The sequence below is a fragment of the Monodon monoceros genome, unplaced genomic scaffold, assembly GCF_005190385.1.
Source record: "Monodon monoceros isolate NGI ecotype Baffin Bay Population unplaced genomic scaffold, NGI_Narwhal_1 Super_Scaffold_1, whole genome shotgun sequence".
Lineage (NCBI taxonomy): Eukaryota > Metazoa > Chordata > Mammalia > Artiodactyla > Monodontidae > Monodon > Monodon monoceros.
The window spans coordinates 64,864,085-64,882,867 of NW_021703765.1; the positions used below are offsets into that span (position 1 = coordinate 64,864,085).

The following is an 18,783-nucleotide window of genomic DNA, read 5'->3' on the forward strand; positions in this document are numbered from 1 at the left end:
TACTGTGCACATATTGCCTCCTCTGCCTGAGGCTCTCCTTGCCCTGCTCCCTTCTGGCTGACGCTCCCTGCTTAGCCTTTAAAGCTTAGGTCTAAAATCAGGCCACCTGTGAGGCCCGATCAAGATGGTCACACCCACCTCTACACGCCTGCCACACCTGGTTCCTCCACAGCATGACACCAGTGACACGTTACTTGCTACACCTCCATCTACCCATCAGGGCTTTTCCTGAGTGGCTGTGTCTGGGAACCCTCCAATCATGCTGACTTCCAGAATGAGGAGCTCACTCTTTTTGTCCCTCTGATAAACCCAAGGAGCAACTGGGCCCAGCTGTGTCTTCTTTGTTAACACAGAGAGCAGGCCCCAGGCTCATGGCCCTCTGCCTTAGCTACAAGGTACCGGCGATACTGTTATCTGTTGCAGTATCTGTTGCAAATACTTTTGCACTTATTTTGATGGTTCTGCCTGTGTATAACAGTTGATTTCGGTTTTTTATTTAACATGATGATATACAGTATCCTTTTAAAATAAATCATGCAAAGAACACATGTTCATTGTAGCAACTTTAGAAAACACAAGAAAAAAAATCATAGTTCAAGCCTCACTTCCTTATAGAAGTTATCATTGACCCTCAAAGTCTATATAGGACCTCGAATTTTCTCTTTCCCGCTCCCCATTATAAGTCCTCATAGCTCCACATACTTCTTCATAGCCTCTATCACAGTTGGCAAAAAATATTTTTGTGTATATTTTTCACTTATTCAGTAAATATTTAGTATGTCAGGCAGGAGAGGGGAGGGGAGGGGTAGGCCTAAGGCCTCTGCCCAGGAGGTTAGTACCAGTTAGATTTTTGTCTCCCTGGCCAGGCCTTAAGTTCCAAGAGGGCTGGGGGATTGTTGTTCTGGCCGCCTTTGGTGTCTCAGAGTTAACCACATGGCCTAGCCACGTGGACTCAATATTTGCTGAAGGAATCACAAAATCAAAGCCTGTCCTCACTCCTCCACCCCAGGCACACCACGCTGACCGTCAGCGTCAGCCTCAGTGGGTGGACATTCTTTTACACATACAGTCTCTCTGGAAGTTATTAGGCTCCTGGGCCCCCCTGTGGGGTCGGCAGGCCCTCTGCTCCTGCTAAGGTCTGTGACCTGGGGGATTGTGGGCCGAGAGGAGACTAGTTTGGAAGTTAGGCACAAGACCTGGGCAGAGCAGGAGAAGGGCATGGGGCCCCAGGAGGCCCAGGCAGCGATAGTAGGGGCGGATGGAAAGGGAAAAGGAGATGATAGAGAGAAAGTGTCCCTGCAACCCAGAGCCTTGTCCATCTGTCTTAAATCGTTAGGGGGTTTTCCTTTCATAATGTGATAAACGCTACCTGTGCCGCCCCCACCCCACCCCACCCCCGCCCAGGAACGCACAGGCGCACGTAACTGTATATGATTTCAGGGGGCTTACTCGCCCTCTGCCGCTCATCCTTGAGTGCCCCGTTAAGAACCCCTGGTATTATTGTTCAATGCTCCCATTTTACCGGGGTGGATACCGAGGCCCAGAGTGGGCAAAGGGTTTGCTCCAGGTCACAGAGCAAGTCTGTAGCAGGGTTGCAGAGGAGCCTCAGAGGACAAGAATCCGGACTTCTGCCCAGCATCTAAGTTGCTGAATGCACAGGGACTACACCCACCTGTCTGGGTGGAGAGGGGGCGGGCTACCAGGTGGGGCGGGGCTTACTCACGTTCCGCCTCCGCCGCCGGGTTCGGGGGCGGGGCCTTCCTCCAATCAGCAGCGCTCCAACATGGCTCCGCGTCTGTGCAGCATCTCTGCGGCGGCTCGGCGGCTGCTGGGGCGCCCGGGGCCCGGGGGCCGGGACGTTGCGGCTGTGGCTGCAGCGCGGTATGAGGCGGGCCGGGCCAGGCGGGGGCGGCGCGCGTGGGGGGTGCACGCGTGGGGGCCCGGGTCTGGGCTTGGGGGATGGGCAGAGACTCGGGCTTGTAATCTAGTGGTTAGAAGCGGAGCCATGGGGAGGAGGTCTGGTCAAAGAACGGGGGAGGTGGGAAAGGTATGCGCAGGGTCTTTGTCCTATTGGGTGCCTGGCTCTGGGCTAAGAATGAAGGGTAGGGTGAATGAGAGGGGCGGGTCCTGGGCCCTGGGGAGTGGGAGCTGTCAGAGGGCAGGAGGAGTGGCCCCTTCCCAGGCCTTTGCGGTGATTGTGAGATAGTCCCCCTGGGGGCTTCTAGGAGAGGCAGCACCTCCTTCCGGAAGTTCTGGGGGTAAGAGATATGGGGAGCAATGGGAGATCCCTAAAGGCCGTGGCTGCACAGATCCTTTGCCCTCCAATCCTGAACAGTAGAAATGGGGCAAAGGAGGCCTGAGAAAGGATGGGAGTTGCCCAAGGTCACTCCCCCTGCCATCCTGTGGCGACACTGGGTCTGGACCCAGGCCTCCTGACACCCCTGTGCTCTTTGCACCACAACTGGTGGCCTCCTGGGAGAGGGAGGCTGGCTGGGCCATGGGCTGGGCCTGGGCTTTTGTTTGGTCCCTGCTCTGGGCTGAGGCAGGGCTGGGCCTCCCTGACTCCGTCTCTAGTACCCTGTACTTCCCCCATCTCTGCTCTTACTACCCTGTACACACTTGCCTGTCCCTGCCACTAGAGCATCACCTCATATTTCTGTTTCCCCAGCCCCTGGCACAGGGCTCACAACAGTGTATGCTCAAGAACATTGGCCAAAGAAGTGAGGACACCTGTCCCCCCACCTGTGGAAAGGAGGGGTCTGTGCTGCCCAGCAGTGCAGGCATGAAGCTGCAGAGTTCTGTTAGGCTTTGCTGTGAGATGATCTAGAGTGCTGTGCAGTGGGGGTCAGGGGAGGCTGGGAAAGAGGAGCCAGGCATGTGCCCCCAACCTGACTGCCCAGTAATTGGGGAGAAAGCTGATAACATGGAGAGAGCCTAGAGTTTGCCCGGCACCAGCACATCTAACTCAGCCTTTTTCAGTGGGGTGACCTTGCATGAGTCACCTGGCCTCTTGAAGTCTCAGATTCCTAATCTGTAAAATGGGGGTGATAAAGTAGGATGTATTTCATAGAGTTGTTGAGGATTAACAAGGCCATGTGTGCGACGTACCCAGCCCCTGATGAATTTGCTGCAAATGTTGCCGCTCGCCCAAACCTGTGTCTCAAGCAATTTCTTCATGAGCCCCGGAGATGTCAGGGCTGAAGGGGCTTTGGGGAGATCACCTCCTGTGAGCCCCTTGTTTTCCAGATAAGGAAATGGAAGCTGGGGGCGGGACCACACTGCCCCAGGGCTACAAATTTTGTTGGTGGTAAAGCCATTTGTGTGGCGAATAGCCAGAGGCCACAAAAGGAGCGTGGGACATTAAGGCAGCCTGCTGCTCCTCACTTAATCCACTCCTTAACCTTGGATGGGGCACTGAACCTCTGGGTTCCTTGGTTTCCTTCTCTGTAAAGTGGGGATGGAGATCCCTGCCTGGTGTTTTTCGTAGGATTGCTGTGCAGGTACTTGGATTAATACTTATCAAGTCCCTAAAGGACTACTTCAAAGTTACTTACTCCCTGGTCCCACCTTGGATACCTGGGAATCCTGCCGACCCTCCATCTGCCCCATATCTCTCTGGAGTCACTAGAGGGGCCCTCTGGCCTGTGAGCTTTGGGGGCCACTGGGGTATAGACAGTGTGGGCTTTGAAATCGGATAGACCTGGATTGGAATCCTCTTGGCCATTGATTAATTGTTCTCGAATAAGGCCTGGTACATCTCTGAGCCGCATTTTTCTCTATTTTGTTTTTGAGCCTCATTTTTCTCAAGAACATATTGTGAGGATCAGTTCTCAGCACATAGAAAGTGCTCAGTACACAGCAGTTGCTACCGCTGCATCAGTAATGCTCTCATTAACAGAACTTTAGTTCTTCCGGTTTGTCTTCTAAAGACACACTTCAGGAACGATAAGCAGAAATGTGGCCCCTTTTTTTTTTTAATTTATTATTTTTGGCTGCATTGGGTCTTCGTTGCTACGCACGGGCTTTCTCTAGTTGTGGAGAGCGGGGGCTGCTCTTCGTTGCAGTGCGCGGACTTCTCATTGCCATGGCTTCTCTTGTTGTGGAGCACAGGCTCTAGGCGCGCGGGCTTCGGTAGTTGCAGCGTGTGGGCTCAGTAGTTGCGGCACACAGGCTCTAGGGCACATGGGCTTCAGTAGTTGTGGCACGCGGGCTCAGTAGCTGTGGTACACAGACTTAGTTGCTCCGCATGTGGAATCTTCCCGGACCAGGGCTCAAACCCATGTCCCCTGCACTGGAAGGCGGATTCTTTTTTTTTTTTTTAATTATTTATTTATTTATTTTTGGCTGTGTTGGGTCTTCATTGCTGCGTGTGGGCCCTCTCTAGTTGCGGCAAGCAGGGGCTACTCTTCATTGTGGTGCATGGGCTTCTTATTGCCGTGGCTTCTCTTGTTGTGGAGCACGAGCTCTAGGCACGTGGGCCTCAGTAGTTGTGGCACGTGAGCTCAGTAGTTGTGGCTCGCAGGCTTAGTAGTTGTGGCGCACAGGCTTAATTGCTCCGCGGCATGTGGGATCTTCCTAGACCAGGGATCAAACCAGTGTCCCCTGCATTGGCAGGCAGATTCTTAACCAGTGCGCCACCAGGAGAGTCCTGTGGCCCCTTTCAGCCAACTCAAAACAGAAGAGTGTTTCAGGAATGTGCACAGAGCCAAACTTCCTAGCATATCAATCTAGAACATTCCAGAGCATTTTCACGTGGTGAGGCACCAGATCGTTGATCCCTATTGAGAGTGCAAATGTGTCTCAGAAGTTCTCATCTGGGACAGATATTTACTGAGCAACTCCCATGCTAAAAGCATTGTGCTGCTACCTTGAGGGGTGGAGAACATCAGCTCTGGGCTTCCGGTGTGGCTGGGGAGACGAGACATATTCACATGAAAATGATGGAGGGGCTGAGGGCGAAATAGGAGAGGTTTTTTTTTTTGGTTTTTTTTTGGCCGAGCCCCACATGTGGGATTTTAGTTCCCCTGACCAGGGATCTAACCTGTGCCCCCTGCAGTGGAAGCACAGTCTTTTTTTTTTTTTAATTGGAGTATAATTGCTTTACAATATTGTGCTAGTTTCTACTGTACAATGAAGTGAATCAGCTATATGTATACATATATCCCCTCCCTCTTGGACCTCCCTCCCTGCCCCCCCTCCAGCCCCCCAGCCATCCCACCCATCTAGGTCATCACAGAGCACCCAGCTGAGCTCCCTGAAGCACAGAGTCTTAACCACTGGACCTCCAGGGAAGTCCCAGGAGAGATGTGTTTATGGAAAGGGTTGAACTGGTTTTTCTAGTCCTAAGGGGCATTCTTCTTTTTCTTTTTTAAATTTATTTAATTTATTTTATTTTTTGGCTGCATTGGGTCTTCATTGCTGCGCGCCGGCTTTCTCTAGTCGCAGCGAGCGGGGGCTGCTCTTCATTGCGGTGCGCGGGCTTATTGCAGTGGCTTCTCTTTGTTGCAGAGCTTGGGCTCTAGGCGTGCAGACTTCAGTAGTTGTGGCATGAGGGCTCAGTAGTTGTGGCTCGCGGGCTCTAGAGCACAGGCTCAGTAGTTGTGGCGCACGGGCTTAGTTGCTCCGCAGCATGTGGAATCTTCCTGGACCAGGGCTCGGACCCGTGTCCTCTGCATTGGCAGGCGGGTTCTTAATACGGCACCACCAGGGAAGCCCCACCCTTGGGGCTTAATATATTCTTAATATAGTTTAGATACCAGACTCTTTGGTGTTTCTGGGATGATTTACTGAGATTACATGAAGAAAAGAAGGAAAGAAAGAAAGTTGGAACTGCCTTAGAGCAGTGATTTGCGGGCCTGATTGTGCATCAGAATCCCTTGGCAGGCTTGTTAAAACCCAGATTGCTAGGCCCACCCCCAGAGCTTCTGTCGCAGTAGGGCTGGGATGGGGCCTGAAAACTTCTAACACGTTCTCAGGTGTTGCTAACAATAGGGAATCGTGGCTCTGTGGTCACCAAATTTAAGAGGGAATTGGGGACTTCCCCGGCAGTCCAGTGGTTAAGACTCTGCACTTCCACTGCTGGGGCCATGGGTTCAGTCCCCGGTCAGTCGGGGAGCTAAGATCCCACATGCTGCGTGGGGCGGCCAAAAAAATAAATAAATAAAAATTAAAAAAAAAAAAAAATGGGGAACTGACTCTGGAAAGCTTGGCAAAATAGATTAGAGCTAGAATCCCAAGTGGAGACATCCAGCCTTGTTTTATGGGCAGTAGGGATCCATAGAAGATTTTCAAGTGGACGAATAGCATCACAACCATGGTGCATTACAAAATTGATGGGCAGGTTAGGAAAAAAGGGAAAGAATGGGAGGCAGGAGCTCAGTTAGGAAGTTAGGTAGGAAGAGTGATATTAGCTGCACTGCCGTGTCTGCCCCATTCTCTACAAGGCAATCCTACTGCTCTTATTTTATGGATGAGGTAAATGAGGTTCAGAGAGATGACGCTGGGCTGGGATTAGTCCTGGATTTGTCCAGAGCCTGTGTTCTTAAGCACTAATTCTGCTGGTGGTGGTGGGGATGGAAAGGGCCCCTGAGTCCTGAGTCCACACTCTGAGCCAAGGTCCACACTTTCTCTCCTTTCTTACCTCTCAGATTTCATCATTTTCATGCACCCGTGTCCCCCCACACGCCTGCACTCATTCCCCAAATGTGGTCTGAGCATGTGCCACGTCCCCAACACTTTTCCAGGCACTGGGGATACAGCAGGGATACACGAGACAGACAAGATCCCTATCCTCCTGGGGCTCTGCTTCTAGTGGGAGACAATAAACAAGGCACATAATAAACAAAAAAATTCTATAACGTGTTAGAAGGAGCTACAGAAAAATAGAGAGCAGGGTGAGAAGAGTTGGGGAGTTCAGGGACAGGAGAATGTTGTGATTTCATTGAGGGAGTGAAATTTGAACTCTTGAAAATGTGAACCCTCGGATGCTAGCTTCAAGTTCAGACCCTACCCTGGGATATTCTTGGGACTTGTAGAAAAGATCTTTAGAGATAGGCTGCTCTACCCTGCTCTTTTTGCACGTGGGGAAACGGAGACCCAGAGGCAGGAAAGATTAGACAGTGGTGGGAGGAGATGGGAGCCCATCAGAGCTCCTGGACCCCCTCACTCCCCAGCCCCCAGGGTCCCAGGCTCTCTCTTCAGGGCTGGCCACTTGGCTGTTTATCTTGGTCAGTGCTGATGTTAATAAATTACTCAAAGCCCAGTCCTTGGAGCAAAGGTCTTGGTTGACAAATAGTAGGAGTGGCTGCCCTCCCTGTCACCACCCTTTCCAGCGGAAGCAGCCTCTCTACATTCAGACCAAAGGTCAGGTCCCTCTGCCGTGGCTTTGTTAAAAACACCTGGTTCTTCACAGTATCTACCTGATGCTAGTTCCCCAGGTTGGTGCCAGATCTGAGGTGGGGCTGACTATAGAGGAAAGAGATCTGGGTTCTTTCCTGAGCTCTCTGTCCCTGATTTGCTATGTGACCTGGGGACAAGTTTCTTAACCCTCCCACCTCCGACCTTCTATTTTCTCATCTTGAAATTAATAATATCAACATTATGATATCCTTACATAGATTCAGCGGGATCATGTTAAGCTGATCACAGGTCCCTGGCACAGAGGATATCCTCAGCCAACGTTAGCCATAGTGAGGCTCCCTTATTCTGGTCCCAAATTTTTCACAAACTACATCGACCATCTGATGATAACTGTCTGTTTTTTGTTAATGAAGCAAAACCACACAAAATGATAGAAAGCCTATGAATTTGGAAATACTTTAAACAGTTTTTCTTACCTTTACAAAAAGTTATAATGAATAACGAAAAGTTTAACCATCTTCCTCTTCCCTCTCCCAGGTAAGCAGTATTAACAGTTTGGGACTGGGAGTTCCTGGGCAGTTCAGTGGTTGGGACTCGGCACTTTCACCGCTGTGGCCAGGGTTCAGTCCCTGGTCAGGGAACTAGGATCCCGCAGGCTGCTTGACGTGGCCAAAAACCAACCAACCAACCAACCAACCAACAAAAAGCAGTCTGGGACGGATTGTTACTTATCTTTCTCTATGCTTATACAAATATTTCACCACTTTAAGATGCTTTTTAAATTTTATCAGTCCCAGTACTTGCTCCATATTTTGGAAAAAAGCAATACTTTGATTTACAAAACGTTTATCCTAGCCACAGAAAAGGCTTGCAAAAGGAGAGGACTTGCTGATGGGGCCCCCACTGCCAGGCTGCTTGGCTAGAAATCATCCAGCGGGAGGCTAGTGTTTCAGTCCTGGCTACAAGCTGCACCACTGCTGTTAAGTAAGATGATTTACCACATTTGGCAGCCTAAAAGTAATCCCCACCCCTGCTGGGACCTTGTGTGGGGAGTGCAGTTATGATCTGGCAGGACCTGGTGGTTGGTCCCCCTGCTGCTCTGAACAAGGCACGTCATTCATTCATTCATTCTCACAGCAACATAGCCATGTGCACAGGGCAGATATTTGTCAGTTAAGTGTTGGCTGGATGAGTGAATGAATCTTGCCTTGTGATGCCTTTGACCCCCTCTACCTGCCTTTATCTGCCAAATCAGCCCTGGAGATTTGGAGACTGGCCAGATCACCTCCTCTGGAGAGCCAACCCAGACTTCCAGAGGCCAAGTTCAGGCTCACACATCTGGGCTCTCCCAGAGACCTCTGGCTGTAACTGTGTTCCAAGGTCCACTTCTCCCAGCAGACTGTGACCTCCTCAAGGACAAAGTGTGCTTGTCTTGGGCTCTCCATTTGTGGGGCTGGGATTGGGCACAGGCCAGGTGTAGTGTGAGCACCAGGGAGGACGGTGAGTGCAGCCCTCTCGTCAGAGGGGACAGAAATTGCAAAGAAAGCACAGAGTGAAAGAGCCTGGTGGGTTCAGGGAGAAGCATAGCTGGAGAGTGGGACACACAGGTTAGGGATGGACAGGATGGGAGGCTGCCAAGGTAGGTTGGGCTGTCATGGGCTTTGGACATCAGGCAAGATGGGTGCGGGGTTGATCCTCTTGGCAAGGGATGCAGTTGTGTGGTCCAAGTGGAGGACCTCTTGGAAAGGGGTGAATTGGAGGCAGGGAGGCTGGAGAGAGAGGCGGGAGGTGGGGCTGCCTCTCCTGGCCTCCTGAGGCTCTGCAGAGCTTCAAGAAGTGAACTGGGGAGCCAGGATCTCTGTAGAAAGGACCAGCTGTGCACAGCTGGCTCCAATGGTATGACATCTTCTGGAGCTGCCATGGGATTCCATGGCTTCATTCCCAGAAATGTGTGTCACTAGCATTGGGGAGCAAGGCATCTGAGCAGATGTAAGCAGGCCCCCCCTGAACTCTGTCCCGCAGCTTCTATTCCAAGGACAATGAAGGCAGCTGGTTCCGTTCTCTGTTCGTACACAAGGTGGATCCCCGGAAGGACGCCCACTCCACCCTGCTGTCCAAGAAGGAGACCAGCAACCTCTACAAGATCCAGTGTGAGTGGCTGCTGAGTTGGCCAGCCCGCCCTCCCAGGGCCTCTGGGGGCCTGCAAGGCTCTGGCTGGGACTTGAGAGGGTCTGGGACATCCCGAGCTGTCCTGGAAGCCCACGCCCTGTGGGGCTACCCCCAGCACAGCTCCCCACAGACACCCTGCTCCCCCTCGCTTCACCTCCTGCTCTCTATCCTCTGTTGCAGTTCACAATGTGAAGCCCGAGTATCTGGATGCCTACAACAGCCTGACGTGAGCTGACCCTAACCCCTAACCCTCATGTCCCAGTCCCTGCTTGGGTGGGGACCTCTATCCAAGCCCTGTTCTCCATGCAGAAATCCAGGGGGGTGTAGATTTCAGAGCCACACGTCCTCTCGTGCAGCCTCTGTATCTTAGAGATGGGGAGACTGAGGCCCAACTCTGCGGGCCTGAGTTGGAAGCCTCATCTCAAGGGCTCTGGTGGCTGGTGTGAGCCCTCCCCCTTCTCTGTGCCCCTCCCACAGGGAAGCTGTGCTGCCCAAGCTGCACCTGGATGAGGATTACCCCTGCTCACTCGTGGGCAACTGGAACACATGGTACGGGGAGCAGGACCAGGCAGGTGAGCTGTCCACCCCCCAGCGCCACTGCTGCCCAGCCCAGGTGGCTGCCCTCCACTCCCTCTGCAGCGGCACCCAGAGGGGTCTTTCTAAGTGCAGCCCCCGTCAGCTCACTCTCCTGCCCAAACATCTGTGGCGGCTCCCTCTGCCCTTGGGGTGCCCCACGAGGCTCTTGAGCCCTTCCCTGCCCAGCGTCAAGCCTTGTCTCGCCACGTCCTCCTGCTCGCTGCACCATCCCACCCAGGACTCCTTTCTGTTCTTCAGATGGATAGTTTCTCCCTCTAGTTCCATGCTCTTGTTCATGCTGTTTCGTCAGCCTGAAGCATTCTTTCTCCTTTGCCTCCTCTACTTGGCTCACTCCTCTACTCACCTTTTATTTTGGTGTAGACATCACCTCCTCCTGGAAGCCTCCCCTGATTCCCTCCACCCCAGCTGGGTGAGGCACCTCTCCTGGCTCCCCAGCCCCCAGGACTTGCCTCTCCACAGCCCTGATCATGTACCTTGTTCTGTCTGTCTCCCCGTGGAGGTGGTGAGTTCCGGGAGGGCGGGGGCCCTGCCTTTCTTCACCACTGAACCCCCGGTATGCCGTACATATTTGTGGAATAAAAGGGACTCTTGTCTGAGCTGGTTCCTTACAGCTTCCCAGGGGTACCCCAAGCATGCCCCATCCCACCCCAACATGCCCACCTCAGTTGGCACCAGCTTTGAGGACCCACACATGAATTTGGTTCACTCACAGCATCCCAGCCACTTACAGGGGCCTTGGCATTTAGATCTGCACTGTCCAGCAAAGTAACCACTAACCACATGTAGCTACTTAAATTTTAATTGGGTAAAGTTAAATAAAATGAAAAATTCAGTTCCTCAATCATACTAGCCACATTTCAAGTGCCCATTGATAGAAATATGTGGCTCGTGGCTACTGTCTTGGATGGCACAGCAGTAGAACTTTTCCATCATAGGAGGAAGTCCTTTTGGACAGTGCTGATTAGACTGCATACAGCACAGGGAGCTCCTCTGGTGCAGCCTTGATAGAGGGTCCTCTATGCTTCCCTTGAACACTCACAGCTATGGGGAGCTCACTACCACACAAGCCAACTTATCCTTCAACTACCCTGATAATTGTATGTGTTTTTTTTGTTTGTTTGGTTTTTAAATCTGTGATCTGCAGTTAGGTAGATTCTCATAATCATTTATTCTGTTTCAGTAACAATCACTGACACATTAATAGTGGGGTAGGAGAAAAGCTGTCTTCCATTCCAGCCCCTACAGTTTCCCCATTTTAGGTACAACCTAATCAGTTGCAGCAGTACTTCTTGGATTCTTCTAAGTATCTGCTAATAGAGAAATTAACTTTGAGGAAGGGAGCGTGAATTTTAAAGCATGTCCTCTATTTTGTGCATCTCGAGGGGTTGTCCCCTATGTAGAATCATCTGGGGAGCAGATCCACTGAGCCACCCCCTGGGAGTAGGGCTCAGGAATCTACATTTTAATGAATTTGTAGATTCGGGTTTTTTGTAAAAAACCTCCAGTCCATCGTCTAGATGGACCACTATCATTGTTAGAAAATTCTTTCTTCTCATGGGCCTTGGATGCCCTGCTTGTAACTTTTACCTCTTGGCCCCTAGAATTAGGCTAATGCCTCTTCCACAGGTCAGCATTCCTGGTCTTAATCGACTGCCATCCGTACAGTACTTTTGCTGTTTCCCTTGGGAAAGAGGCCTTTAAACCATAGGGTCAGACCATTTTGCAAGTGGGAAAATCAAGGCAGAGATGGAGTCAAAAGGCAGGTGAGCGACCAGCTGGGGATAAGTAACAAGAGTCTGAAATGCCAAGCCACTGGCCAGCCAAATGCTCTCAGCCTTAGCCTGCCCGATTGACCTTTCAGGGACCTTGCTCCCTTGGCCCCAGCCATGCTCCCAAGCATGACAAGACTGTTCCTTCTCTTGCACACAGACTAGGTTTCTTTATTACTGGAAGGTGTATCAGGGTTTTCCTGGGGCTGCTGTAAAAAGTACCAACTACTGGTGGGCTTAAAACAACAGAAATCTATTCTCTCAAGTTCTGGAGCCCAGAAGTCTGAAATCAAGGTGTCGGTAGGGGCATGCTCCCTCCAAAGGCTCTAGGGGAGAATCTTTTCTTGCCTTTTCCAGCTTCTAGTGGTGGCCGGAAATCCTTGGCACTCCTTGGCTCACAGATGCATTGCGCCAATCTCTGCCTCCTTAGTCACGTGGTGTTCTCCCTGGGTGTCTGTCTTCACGTGGTGTTGCCCTCTGTGTCCAAGTCTCCCTCTTCTTATAAGGACATCAGTCATTGAAGTTAGGGCCAACCCAATATGACCTCACCTTAGCTTGAGTACCACTAGAAAGACCCTATTTCAAATAAGGTCACATTCTGAGGTTCTGGGTTGGCATGAATTCGGGGGTGGGGGTGGAGGACACTATTTAACCCAGTACAGAGACTGTGATAAAATGTGCAAACGGTACAAAGAGTTTGCAATGAAAAGTAAGCCTCCCTCCTGCCTGTGAACCCCAGGCCTCAGTTCTTTGCCCCAAGGGCATCTCCTGTCACAATCTCGATGGCTCGCCATCAAGAGGTGGTACATAGACCAGCATCTCTGGATATGTTTTTCCCCCTCTAAACACACGTGGTACCATACCTCACATGCTGTTCTGTTCCTTAGCTTTTTTCCTTTAATTCAGTGTTTTGGAGTCATCCATCTCTGCCCATCAGACCTACCCCTTCCTTTGGCCCAGCCTGTCCCTCACAGGCCTGGTGGTCTGCTTTATGCATGCGCAGCTCCTAGGGTACAAGTTCATGTCTGATCTTCTTGTTGCTACTTAAAGAAGTTTGGGTGGGAGCGTTATTCTCATTTTCAAGATGAGGACATTGAGTCCTAGAGGGGTCAAAGGCCACCTGGCAAAGCTGCACCTCAAACCTAGGTCTCCGGGTCTTGTGTCTGGCTTTTCCCCCTGCCTAGAGCTGCCCCCACCAAGGCAGAGGGAACTCAGAGAGTCCTGGTGCTATAGGGAACCAGACTGGAGCCTCCCCTTTTACATACACACCTAACCAGCCTCGGGGTAAGCAGGGCAGGGTCCCCGCAGCCCCCTGACCTGTACCGTCCTCCCTGCCTCCAAACAGTGCACCTGTGGCGATTCTCAGGTGGCTACCCAGCCCTCATGGACTGCATGAACAAGCTCAAAAACAACAAGGTATGTTGGCATACACTCGGCAAACCTCTCCAGATGCTGGTTCTGGCTCAGCCCTGTGCTGGGGGCTGCCTCCGTCACCCTGTGGGACACACTGATGGGGCCGGGGCACTTCCTGGATGCCGTGCCCAAACCACCATGCCCGCAGGAGTACCTAGAGTTCCGAAAGGAGCGGAGCCAGATGCTGCTGTCCAGGAGGAACCAGCTGCTCCTCGAGTTCAGCTTCTGGAACGAGCCACAGCCTAGAGACGGCCCCAACATCTACGAGCTGAGGACGTACAAGCTCAAGGTGCCTCCCCCGCCAGCTCCCCGCCTGTCTCCCACCCTTCCTGCAGCAGTGCTGCTTTCCTGATACCCTGAGGTGGGTGGGCCTGGTGCCCCAGCACCTAGATTGGGGCTTCTGGCTCCAGAACAGAGGTGTGTGTGCATGTGTGCACACGTGCACACCCGGGCGTGGGTCAGGGCCCCATGAATAAGGTGAAGCGGCCCCAGGAGCTGCAGAGACATGACAGTTTCCCATCCCCACCCGACAGTGATGCTTGAAATACCAGAAGGGGGCTCATTCGCCTCCTCTGCTCTGGTTCTCTTTCAGCCGGGAACCATGATCGAATGGGGGAACAACTGGTGAGTGGTGGTTCTGGGGAGTTGGGGGTACCCTGCCCACCTGCCCCATCAAGGCCCCTGGTGGACCACCTTTCCCAGGGCCCTGTAGCAGGGAACCCATCATCCTCCATGCCATCTCCAGGAGATGGTGATGATCCAACCAGGGGGGTGAGGATTCTCTAGACCACTGTGGTAGAACACCCAGCCAGCGGCTGCACCTCCGTCACCCTGGTCCCTGATCATTTCTGAGAGCCAAGGGCCCTACCTCAGGTTCCTCCCTTGATGTGTAACTGAGAAACCAGCCTGGGAACACCCCGGAGGGCCCTTTGCACCGGCCCTGGCCTCTGCCCCACACTTTTCTGCCATTCCCAGGGCTCGGGCCATCAAGTACCGGCAGGAGAACCAGGAGGCAGTGGGCGGCTTCTTCTCGCAGATAGGAGAGCTCTACGTTGTGCACCATCTCTGGGGTAGGCTGGGGACCCTCCAGGACCCTCTGTGGCCCCCTTTCTCTACTCTCAGTCCATGTCAACAATGCGAATACATTAGGGCCCTTGTGGAGCTTACATTCCAGCAGAGGGAGATACCACCTCAGACATAAAGTAACAAAAAAGATAATTTCAGATTATTACAAATCATAAAGAGAGAGGGAGAAATAATGAAGAAAAATATGGGAAGTTTCATTGGCTTAGATAGACTAGAACGCCTCTCTAAGGAGGTGAAATGTAAGCTCAGCTAAAGGATGAGGAGTCAGCTATGAATTGCCAGGGAAGGGTATTCCAAGTAGAGGAACAACACGTGCAAAGGCCCTGCGGCGGGGAAAGGCCTTCAGGGTTTTGAGGAGTGCAAAGGAGGCCTGTGTGGAGGGAGTGGGGAAGAGAGTGGGAAGATGTGGATCGACCAGGTTAGACTAGGTCTTGCAGGCCATGGGGATGAGATGAGTTGGGATTTATTCTTTTTCTTTTTCTCTTTTTTTTCTTTTTTTGGCTGCACCGCGAGGCTTGAGGGATCTTAGTTCCCCAACCAGAGATCGAACCTGATCCCCCTGCACTGGAAGTGTAGAGTCCTAACCACTGGACCATCAGGGAATTCCTGGGATTTATTCTAACTTCAGCGGGCGACTGCTGCAGCGTTTCAAGCAGCATGAAATGACCTGATTTGTGTTCTAATGGTTCCTCTGGCTGCCATGTGCTTTGTTGGGAGCACTTTGTAGGGGAGCAAGAGAGGATGTGGGGCATCAGGAGATGGTTACAGTAGCTCAGGGGGGAGAGGATGGTGGCCTGGCCTAAGGTGGTGACAGTGAGGATGCTGAGAAGTCCACAGATTCTTTGATCTGGAGGTGGAACCAATCGGACTGGTGGATGAATTGTCTGTCTGGGGTGGGGGAGGGAGAGAGGACCCTAGGACACCAAGACTCCTGTTTGAGCAGCTCTGTATTGCTTACTGAGACCCTTGGAGGAGCAGGTTGGAGAGTCAGGAGTGTACTTTTGGTCCTTAGAAGTGTTACATTTGAGACACTGACACATCTGAGTGGAAATGTCAAGTGGACACTGGATAGTCGAGTCTAGAGCTCAAGGGAGAGTTCTGGGCTGGAAATACACAAGAAATGTACTGATTGGATGAGATTGTCAAAGCAGACAGTGTTTGCTAACAGTTGGAGGCATCTGGGGAGGAAGAGACAGCAGGGCAGGGTTTGGGGCACCGGAAGGAGGGCCTTGTGCTGGGTACAGGTTCAGATCCTCTGTGCCTCAGGAATGAGCCTATGCCTTCCCCCCACAGCCTATAAAGACCTGCAGTCTCGGGAGGAGACCAGAAATGCTGCCTGGAGGAAGAGGGGCTGGGACGAAAATGTCTACTACACAGGTGAGCACCTCCTCTGAGGTCATCTGCCAAGAGCCCTATCTGAGGATGGAATCCCCTCTGCAAGTAGATCTGACCTCGTTTGATTACCTCTCGTGATGGAGAACTCACTTTCAGGACAATGAGTTAGTAGGTTCCTGTCCTGGTGCCATGCTCCCCGGGATGCAGGCTGTCCTGGGTGAGTGCCCTAAGGGGCAATAACACAGCCAGGTGGTCCCTGCCTCAGAGAAGTGTTGTAGTTGAGCACACAGTGTGACCTTGGGCCTGGTTCTTCACCTCACTGATGCTGTTTTCAATCTGTAAGGTGGCAATGGTGAGAAAGCCTCCCTCAGAGGGCTGGAGAAGCTAATTTATGAAAAGTGCTTGGCCTAGACTATGGCGCAGAGGAGGCGCACAGTCAATTTTTTCGAGCAAGTTTTTTGCCTACAGCATTTGCCACTTTGCAGGGACCCCTGGGAACCACCTGGAGTCAGTAGGTGCTGGGTGAGCACTCACTGTGTACCAGGGACTGTGGTGGGTGGGAGTTGGGAGGCAGAGAATGCCCTGCCCCTAAGGAACTTACAGCTGAGCTTCCACACTTACCAGCTGGTGTGTGGGAGAATGCATCTCCTGAAGGAGTTAGCGGGAGCCTCGCTCTTCCAAGTGTGGTCCCAAATGACAGTGTCAGCATCCCCTGGAAGCTTGTTAGAAATGCCCAATCTCAACCCCCTACCTCCCCGCACTGAATCAAGATCTGCACTTGAACGAGAACTGTAGGTAATTTGTAAGCATGGTAAAGTTTAACTGCACTGAGCAGGAGGAAAGAGTCTGACCTTCTGGTGACCTTGGGGTGACCCACTCTGAGCTGCAGTGTCCCCACCTGTAAAATGAGTCAGTTGAACTAAATCAGTGTTTTTCAAACTTTAGCCCCTTGAGGACACCCTCACAGCTTTTGTCCTGCCAATTTTCTTCTGCTACAATTATTTTCTTGATCTCATCCTTTAAATCCCCCTGTTTTGTTCTTCACCTAGCTTTGTCCTAAGCAATAATATCTGTGAAATCACTTTTAAGCTATGCTGGTTGTTTTTTCACATACATAGGAAGTAAATACATAATTATGAAAAAAAAATTTTAATAAATTTATTTATTTATTTATTTATTTATTTATTTATTTATTTATGGCTGTGTTGGGTCTTTGTTGCTGCGTGCAGGCTTTCTCTAGTTGCGGCGAGCGCGGGCTACTCTTTGTTGCGGTGCGCGGGCTTCTTATTGCGGTGGCTTCTCTTGTGGAGGACAGGCTCTAGGCATGTGGGCTTCAGTAGTTGCAGCACGCAGGCTCAGTAGTTGTGGCACACGGGCTTAGTTGCTCCACGGCATGTGGGATCTTCCCGGACCAGGGCTCGAACCCGTGTCCCCTGCACTGGCAGGCGGATTCTTAACTACTGCACCACCAGGGAAGTCCCAATTATGAAAAATTTTAAAAGCTGCCTTTCATCACAGCCTAAGTCCCCTCATATCCCACAGTTTGGGAGATGTGGCGCTCTCCATGGGCCATTCCAGGAGAGCAGTGGGGTTTCCCTGTCTGAGCATCCCAGGCCTCCTCCTCCTTCAGGGGCTAGTTTTGGGCGGTTGGCTCACCTCAGCCCCCTCGTGACCTCTGCCTCTCTCTCTGCAGTCCCCCTGGTTCGACACATGGAGTCTCGGATCATGATCCCTTTGAAGATCTCACCTCTCCAGTGATGCTGCCGCTGCCTCCACCTCCTCCCAGCTCTCCCTCAGGGTAGCCATGGACAGAGGAGATCCCAGCCCTGATGTCTTGGTTTTCTCTCAGACTCTGTGGACTCTGGGAGTAGTGCTCAGCTCAGAGAAGGGGGAGCTGAAGGATGATGGGGTTCTGAGGACTCGCAGCCCTGTCCAGACCCTTCCCACCTTCCCCGCACACCTGTTCCCCTTGCTGGAAGCAGTTGTTAATTTCTCTGAATGAAGAACAGCAACCTTTTGTGTCTTTTCACATTTTCCCCAAGATTCCTCTTCTCAAGGCCACCAGTCCATAATCATCACCATGGAAATCCTCAGCTTTGCTTAAGTTGTACAAAAGGTAGTGTGTCCATTGGTTAGAGGTGGGGTGGGAAGGGAGGAGGTCAGACCAGGCCAGGCTCTCAGGAATTCCCTGGTCTCTACTGGGCCACCCACTTGGTGGACAGTCTGAGCCAAGTCCCTTCTGCTGGAGAAAAGCCTAGAACTGCCTCAAGAAGCAAAAGGGAAAACCCTCAAGTTAGCTAAGTCAGCAGGACATCCACATATTCCACCCAGAAAGGCTGGGAAAAGGGATGGGAGCTGGGAAGGAGCTGGGGGAGGGAAGCAGAATGGAACAGGAACCCAGAAGGTAGAACTTAGAACTCAGAACTTGGGTTTGCACTGAAGAATTTGGAATACAGAATTGGGAAGATAGAACAGAGATGACAGAAGACCACTTGGGGAGGGGTTCCTAATACAAGACAGTTGGAGAGAGGTGCATCTCTTTCTTCCCACATAATGAGGTTGAGAACTTGAACAAGTTGTTACAGCCCTTCTGTGCAGGGAGTGTCTTCTGCCCTCCCTATTGTCTTCCTGCAGGCAGAACTACGGACTAGGTCCCGTATTTCCCTCACCCCGTGTTCCTTTTCTCCCTCTTCACATTCTCTCAGCCCAACCCTCATTCCACTGGGCCATCAGGTGTGTTTAGTGGGGTCAGTGACTTTGGGGACCTCCTCAGTGACCCCCACACCTCATGAACTTCTGAGTATCTTGATTCTGCCTCTGTTTCAGGAAAACTTGTGGTGGAGTCACTGATGGAACCAGTTAAATATTTACTATAACCATGGTGTCTTTTCTTCATCTGCAAGGAAATTTGCCAAGTGCCCCAGGCAGGGCCAGCTTCACAGGTCCACCTGGCTGATCTACCCCACTGGAGGTTATTGTGTTCCCTGAGCTACTTTTGGGGAGGGCCTCCTTCTACGGCAGAAGGAAATACACTGCATAACCAGGGATTCAGGAC

The 18,783-nt window shown here is 51.8% G+C and overlaps 2 protein-coding genes across 2 annotated transcripts in view; both read left to right on the forward strand.

Moving 5' to 3' along the window:
- The first annotated feature begins 1,755 nt into the window (after window positions 1-1,755).
- On the forward strand, window positions 1,756-18,768 carry NIPSNAP1 (nipsnap homolog 1). The gene is made up of 10 exons (XM_029226279.1): window positions 1,756-1,881; window positions 9,382-9,509; window positions 9,709-9,754; window positions 10,006-10,100; window positions 13,240-13,310; window positions 13,456-13,596; window positions 13,900-13,931; window positions 14,283-14,377; window positions 15,687-15,770; window positions 17,422-18,768. Exons 1-10 carry the CDS (start codon window positions 1,784-1,786, stop codon window positions 17,484-17,486), a joined length of 855 nt encoding a protein of 284 aa, XP_029082112.1. The 5' UTR covers window positions 1,756-1,783; the 3' UTR covers window positions 17,487-18,768.
- Window positions 17,775-18,783, forward strand: part of THOC5 (THO complex 5) — a 33,339-nt gene continuing 32,330 nt past the window's right edge. The window contains exon 1 of the mRNA XM_029226230.1: window positions 17,775-17,844. The gene's annotated coding sequence lies outside the window, so the exon portion shown is untranslated. The remainder of the gene's footprint in view (window positions 17,845-18,783) is intronic.